General features: G+C 40.0%; 1 protein-coding gene across 1 annotated transcript in view; it reads right to left on the reverse strand.

Annotated features, from left to right (window-relative positions):
- The window catches only part of LOC116706406 (cAMP-specific 3',5'-cyclic phosphodiesterase 7B), a 35,449-nt gene that overhangs the window by 26,134 nt on the left and 1,096 nt on the right, over positions 1-8,219 (reverse strand). Inside the window, exon 2 of the mRNA XM_032543225.1 lies at positions 2,403-2,463. Coding sequence (XP_032399116.1) covers positions 2,403-2,463 — 61 coding nt within the window. The remainder of the gene's footprint in view (positions 1-2,402; positions 2,464-8,219) is intronic.

Below are 8,219 nucleotides of genomic sequence, written 5' to 3' on the forward strand. Positions count from 1 at the left end.
CACACACACACTAACACACACACACACACACACAGAGTCATACCTTCCCCACACCAATCTCTATCACATTTTTTATTTTTTATCTAACATCTGTCCATGTATCCATCCAAATTTCCCAGAGCCTACAGCGACGTGCTCATATTGCTTGTCTGATCTTACACTATTTGTGCTCTGCTCAGTCTCCTTAAATAAAAATTATTTAAATGGCCTTAACCAAGCCGATTTTAACTCCGATGAACTAAACATTCGTTTGGCATAGAAAACACAGTCTACCCGTTAAATGTCTTAAATGTCACACACACCCAAAGGCTTTCCAGTGACTGCTGAAAACCAGATATCAATTAACATGAGTACAATTAGGGGAATGTAAGTAAATAAGACTTTTGTGTTCCTCACTGCATATACAGTACGTAATAATGAAGGATGGAGTGCTACATTATAACCACTGTGGAAATGTTCCCTTGAGAAACAGTCACATGCAGACAAAAGTACTCACACACACACACACACACACACACACACACACACACACACACACACACACACACACACACACACACACACAGACAGACAGACAGACAGACAGACAGACAGACAGACAGACAGACAGACAGACAGACATCCTTGAACGCCACATATCAGACTAAAGAAGTTGCAGGAAATCACGAGACAACAGTGATTAAGATAAACGATTCAGGCTGTGAGGAACTGTGAGAGGTCGGCAGAGGGACATAATGCACAACTGCTCAGTGAAAATGCACCATGCCTGTGTTCTCCATGTATTGTTTTGTTCTAACTGCGAATCAGCAGGTAGTGTAAAATATTGTATTTTCTTGATGGGTGTAATCATATATTGAGAAATATCTAATTTCTAAAATATAATATCTGAAACCAAGAACAAGAACTTGATTCAGAAACGGTCAACAAGTTCTTCCCCACTTCCTTCCTTTAAGATGAATGAAACCTGCAACGACTGCATAAATACACAAATTTGTTTATGTTGAAAGTCACATAATGAAGAACAGAATAGATAGATTACGATTACAGTCCAGCTGTTAACCCAATGTTGTTTTCTCTCTCCACTATTGCCTATTTGAGCAAGTCCAAAGAAAAAAAAAAAAAATGCAGCTTACCGGCTGGTAGCATGCAGCTAAAGACACAGGGTAACGTTAGCTTACCAGTAGCCTGCAGCTGCACTTTTTCCAAACACCATGGCCACTGCCGGAGTGGGACATGACAGAGAAACAAAATACCTGAAAAATCTTCCTGCTTCCTTGAAGTCAGTGGTGTGACTTGTCTTCTCTGTGAGTTATGCACATAAAAAAACAACGAAAGCTGACTTTAAAGTATGTGGGCTCAGACGGGACGTCATGGTACAGTCAGGTACACCTGAGGTCACTCATTCAATTGTTCCTCGTAAAACCTTGAGAAACTGTTGTTGTAAAGTACCCTTCTGTCCTTCAAGTAGTGCTTTTTGTAGCATTGCCATCACTGTTTTAAATGGATTTGATTTGTGGATTACTGAGATTGGTGATACCCCTACCAATTCTAATTCTAATCTGCCCTACAATCATAAACAGCTCTTCTCAGTCTGAAGGAGTGGGACAGTGCCGACGACTTTCTTCATGTTGCCACTGGCAAAAACATACTGTATGTGACTTCAAATGGATGAGAACAAAGTTGCAAACGAACAATTGCAACAAAAAAGCTGAGCTAAGATTCATAACTCTGTGAATGTGTGAAAAGAAATATGAAAAAAAGTTTAAAAATATACAGAGATCATGGGACAGAATGAGAGACATATATTAAAGAGAGTTGACAAGATCAGTGGAAGTCTTGAGGAGTAAACTTGGGAGTCAGCCAGAGCGCACACACACACACACACACACACACACACTTTTTATCATATGTGTAAGATTGCTTCACCCTTGCACGCAACTACGCACTTTTTCAGGGAACTTTTAAACAACCTTGACATTACTATGGAAAAAAAACAGAATGGGCTAAATTTCAAGGTCTGAGACTGCAGTTCTGATAAACAGCTATAGTTTACTGTCTCCTGTCCGGACACTACATTTAAAAACATGCCTACAGTAAAACTCAACACTGTTGGAACACTTACACTTGTGTACAAGCTTTTCAACAAGTTAGACTTTTTCAGAGTTATGAAACTTACTGTACTGAGCACCACTGTTATTCAACAAAAGCCATTCCACTGGACATTGTAGTGTATGAGAGAGCAGTGTACAGAGATAGCAAGAGATAATACCGGCCAAATGTGAGTGACAGCCCGAAGCACGGTAAGAGACGATTTGGAAACATTTTGCACCATCAATTTGCAGCTGGCTATATATATTAACAACCATTTGCACTGCGGTATTCAGGTCAGTTAGTGTTCTTACCCAGCATGCAAACTTGTAAGGCATTCTGCTCCGACCTTTTAAATGCGACTGCTCCACACCTCTGTGGCAGAGAGAAAGAGGGAGAGAGACAGAGAGGCTGATATTAATAGTACAACACCCCAAAATACACACTGCTATCTAAGCGCATTGATGAACCTAGCTAATAAACAGAAACTATGCAAAAAGTCATGGTGACCCTCTTTGCAAAAAGGCTTCTGATACTCAGAGACCTCTTTCCCACTGATGTGCCATTCTGCCCCGTTTTCACACAAGCCCTCACAATCTCACTTAATGTTTAGCTTTCTGTTCTTTCACAGGCGTGTGACATTAAAACATATATACTGTAAATTAGTGGTTCACTATATTATCTACGTCATTTAAAATGCAGGATTCTAATTCTGAATGAATAATTCTGAATAAAATAACCTCATCTTGGAATGACCTTTAGCTCACACTGTAGAGTGAGCTAAGTGGCTGAGTCCTTGGCAGCGGCCCGGGGTTCAAATCCCACCCGCGGCCCTTTGCTGCATGTTGTCCCCCCTCTCTCCCCTCTCCCCCCTCTCTCCCCTTTCCTTCAAACTATCCTGTCAATTAAAGGCTATAAAAGCCCAAGAAATGATCTAAAAAGAAACCTACTTTTGAGCCTCTAACCTACATAACATGCTACATATCATGTTAGTGTTATATGTTATTTTATGTCATATGAAAGTTCTTGTCCAGTTAAAGGGCCAGTGTTTAGTGGCATCTAGTGGGGAGGTTGCAGGTTGCAACCGACTGGATACCTCTTCCCTCACCCTTCCCTTTCCAAGCATGTAGGAGAACATACGGTGGCCTTCAGTTGATTATACACTAATGAAAACATACCTGTGAATATTAGATTCATTTTCTGCTAATAGAACCCCCCTAATTCCTACACACTGCTACTTTAACAGTAACTATGGTGACAATTTGTGTTAGGACATCTTATCTACTTGTTTCTGAATCACAAACAGAATCAGGATTTTGGAAAATGGATGAAAGGGTGTTTAAGGTTTAAAGACTATTCCTCATCTCAGTGACAAAGGGTAGGTGCATTGAGCGACAGTAGCATCTGTAGCATCAGCACATGGTCAAGACTCTTGGTCGTCTTTTTTTAGCCATTTCCTATCAAAGGTGAATTTGTGTCAAGTTTGAGTAACATTGTTTATTTATTTTTATTTTATTTTTTAAGAAAATACTGGTAACGGATACAAATTACAAATTGGCACAGTACATCCCATACATTTTTCAATTTCTTTCCATCATAACCCGACAAAAGTTTTACGTAGTGAAACATTCACCTTGAAAGTTAGTGAGAACTGGTTAAGGTCCACAGCAACTTTGAATTAGAATCAGGGCCGCGACTAACAATTATTTTTCATTTTGTTTTCTTTATAAATGTTCTGAAAACAGGGAAATGTGCTCACAACAATTTGTCAGACACCAAGGTGGCATCTTAAGTATGCTTATTTTTGATCAAGACTACAGGCCTACTACATAATACTAGACTACTATCAATATTCAGTTACGATCATATAACAAAGAACAGCAACAAATCCTGACATTTAAGAGGCGAACACCTACCGTTTGGCATTTGAGCTTGAAAAATGATTTGACCTGGTGATGACCTGATTATTAAAACTGTAACCAATTATTTTTCTTAACAATTCATTCTAATAGTTTCAGCTCCAACTCACATCAAACCTCTATTGACTTCTCCTGACTCCAGATGAAGACTTCTTGTTCTTTCACTCCAAGCCCCTGCAAAGTAATGCAGGTGCTGACAGACCAATATTTTCCTTCAACAGCCTTGCCCTGTTTTTAGATATACACCAACAATACCTTGCCAATGTCTTTCTGATGAGTGAAAATGTATTAAGTACATCCGTAGTTTGGTAGTCTGCCATTGTATCTGATCTCAGTTCAGTTCCTAAACCTAATTACAACCCAAAGTATTGTGCTGCATCAGGCAGACTCAGCACAGTACATTTAACAATTGAGGTCATCTATATATAATAGCTAGTAATGGCAATAATAGTTATAATCTGTGTGCATAGTGGACAAGAGTGAGAGGGGACTTGCACTATGCAGTGTTGTTGGTTTAGAGAAGCAAGAAGGCAATATGATAGACACCAGGTGAAGCAAATGACCTGATACACATACAGTAACACATCATCTGTTACCTGTTAATAGTCTATTATTATCTGTTATCTCTTATTACTGCATATAGTGTTTAATGTTACCCCTCTGCGGGAAGATAGCCATAAAATCGTACCTTGACTAAAATAGCACACTGTTGTTTACCGGATACAGGAAACGGGTGGATGGAGACAAACCAGAGACAATGACTGTTCACTCATTCAGCCCACTGGTTTTTGCATTTTGACAAGACGCCCTCTTTCAAATGTTTTCCATTAGCTTTAGCTCTATACTCACATTATTATTTACCAAAACTGGCTCTTTAGTCAAACACTCGTTCTCACTCACTCTCTCAGCTTCTGTCAAACTGTTTACATTGGGCATGTCTGCACACTGTGAGATTTCCAACAATCAGCAAGCAGCAAGTGCTTATTCAAAAATCAAAAGCTTGACGCTAGATATGGTAGGCCTACTCAATACGCAAGTAAGGACAACTGAGATATCTCCACGACAACCGAGCAAACTCCATCTGCTAAGGGGGTTGGAAAGCTCCGGAAAAAGCTAGCAAGTGACTTGTGAGTTATATATAGCAGTATAATAGTTTTTTCGTCAAATGGTTTCCAAGTTCAAGTACAATATACTATCTTTACGTACAAATACAAAAAAGGGGGAAAGGGAGTTTGGTCTCTTTCTTCTTCTTTTTTTTAAATAAGCTCTGAAAGCTCAGTATGAAGCTGGGAAGGTGACAGTGGGTTCAGATTTTTCTTATAAAGTCACATTACTGTATCTAAGGCATGGGTCTCAAACTCGCGGCCCGGGGGCCAATTGCGGCCCGCGGGATGATATTTTGTGGCCCCCTGCTTGACATCAAAGTTAAGTGTTAGTGCGGCCCGCGCGTTCTGAAACTTTTTGTCAAGTCAAGTCAAGTCAAGTCAAGTTTATTTCATCCATAAAAATGGAAATTACAGTGCTCACACTCGCCATCTTACCCATAAAAACCAGAAAATGTAAATACAATACCACAAATACACTACAATATTATACATAAATACAATGAAAAAAAAGTAAATAAAAACTTATACAAATGTACGTTTAAAGTGCTTGTTGTGCTGTCTAATAGCCTGAGGGATAAAAGAAAGAGCGTACCTCTTAGTTCGTGTCACAGGCGGTCTTAGCCTACCACTACGCTCTATGACCCTGCCGGTCAGATTACCATGAAGAGGGTGACCCGGGTCCCTCGTTATTTTCTGAGTCATTGCGCTTGTCACTTATGGGCTACCGTAGTAGTCTCCTGACAGCGGCGTAACGGTTGTCAAGCTAGCTAAGTACTCTTTGCGGCAAATGCCTGAGGTTTGACAATGTGATGTCTGTTGTTGTGAAATTCACCAACCATATCAGATCTAGGGGCTTAAAGCACCGGCAGTTCCGCGCCCTGTTTGGAGGAAATAGTTGTTTTTTGGAATACTTGATGCGGCCCAGCCAAACCCAGACTCTACTTCCAGCGGCCCCCAAGAAAGTTGAGTTTGAGACCCCTGATCTAAGGTCAAGATGATGGTGAACCTTCATGCACCAATATTTGTTTTACATATGACAGTCACTGTACTTTAAACGTAAAATAATAACTGCTCATCAACTCCTTTGTTTTCAGAATCAAATTAGTGCAATACCACTTTATCTGTAGGCTCCCTGTGTGTAGCCTATATTAAGATATATTATTAAGGGTTGACTGTAGTAAAGCTGTCAACACACTGATGAGACACTGCAATACAGTTTTTTCCAATTGCTAACACACTAAAATGACATGCACAGCACAATTATTTAAACTGACACACAGAGAGCAAAACTTCCTCTCAAGTCTCAGAAAGTCTAAACACATTTTCTGCTTTACACACATTTTGCATTTCAAAATGGCACTTTTTAAATGCACTGAACACAGTTTCCTGCATAAGACACAACAATATGACATAAAGTCACATGTTTGCCATTTCAAACACTGCCATTTAAAATGACACTACATGAGCTATGACTAATTACATGTGCCACCTTGCCAAACCCATTGGTTAATTGTAAACACTCCAATCGGATGTTAGCCTATGAAAAGAATAATATTTAGGCTGCATTGTCCAGCCCTATATATTTCTTTATTTTGTTTTTTCTAAAGGACTGAGAGACGACACCATGGTGGAGGAACATTGTTTCCCTGTATACTGGATAACACCATATTGACAAATGTGTATGTGTTTTCAAAGAGTACTGGAAATGGATGCACATGCAATCCCACATGAGTTTATCTTTATAGATGAGGCTTTGTTCAACCTAGCAAAGAGCAGAAGAAGGGGGAGAAACGTCATTGGCCACAGAGCCATTTTAGATGTTCCTGGCCAACGTGGTGGGAACATCACAGTGTGCTCTGCCATCTCCAGTATGCATGTTGTCCTCCACCGTCATGTCAACCTTGGACCATACAACACAGCACATATTCTCACATTTCTGGACAGACTTCACAACATTCTCACACTACCAGAGCATATGAATGATGCAGACCATCAAGGAAACCGGTACGTTGTAGTATGGGACAACGTGAGCGTTCATCGTGCAGCCGCTGTACAAAACTGGTTCGCTGACCACCCACCATTTCTCGTGCGATACCTCCCACCATTCTCACCATGTCTGAACCTCAAAGAAGAGTTCTTTTCGGCATGGCGGTTGAAGGTATACGACCCGCGGCCCTTTGTGCGCGTGCCTCTTGTGCAGGCTATGGAAGAGGCATGTGATGAGATGGATGTGGGTGCAATTCAGGGATGGATAAGGCACTCAAGGTGCTCCCCCCTCGATGTCTGTGGGGGGGACATATTGTCTGTGATGCCGAGATGTTGTGGACCGAACCGGCTGTGCGGCAAATGGAAAAAACTGTAATTATTTTTCTTGCTTCTTTTTTTTACTGTGATATATTTTGTCTGAAATTTTCTTTTTCAGTTTACTGTTTTTTGTAAGAGTATTTTTGTTCAGTCCCATGTAAATATATCTGCAATTTTTGCACTGACTTGTCACTGTAGTGAAACATAAATAATGTTTTACCAGCATGTGTGTGTATCTGCAAATATTTCTGTGCATGTGAACAATCTAAAACATATTTTAGTATTATGGCAAGGCATAGTAAAGATGAGGGTGCTTTTCATTATGCCCAACAGTGTGTAGTTGGTTAGGCAAAAATCTGGTAATGTGAATGAAGTGTGTGGCATTTCATGCAAAAGTTTGATTTTGATAATGCTATGTGTAGTTTTGGTTGCAGTGCTTCATTTTGCAGGATATATGAGGTGTTTTGCAGTTTGGGTGTGTGGTTTTGTGAATTGTGTTATGTATTTTGATAAAACCAGACTAGTTTGCAAAATTGTGTGTTAGCAATAGGAAAAAACCGTAATACACAAGGCCTATGTAGCCGATCACTGCAGCTTATATGGCCTATATGAAGAAGTCTGCACCAAAAAATGATGTGTGGTCTATCATAAAAAATGCCACTAAACTCACTATACCTTTATCAAAACATGTTAGCCCCTGTAAGAAATTCATAACTTAAATCGCGTTCGTTCGGATTTCTGAGGAAAAGGAGGGTGGGGGTCGAATTGAGAATTGGAAAAGGTTTAATGCAACAGCAGTGAT

This window comes from Etheostoma spectabile, chromosome 18 (assembly GCF_008692095.1).
Source record: "Etheostoma spectabile isolate EspeVRDwgs_2016 chromosome 18, UIUC_Espe_1.0, whole genome shotgun sequence".
Lineage (NCBI taxonomy): Eukaryota > Metazoa > Chordata > Actinopteri > Perciformes > Percidae > Etheostoma > Etheostoma spectabile.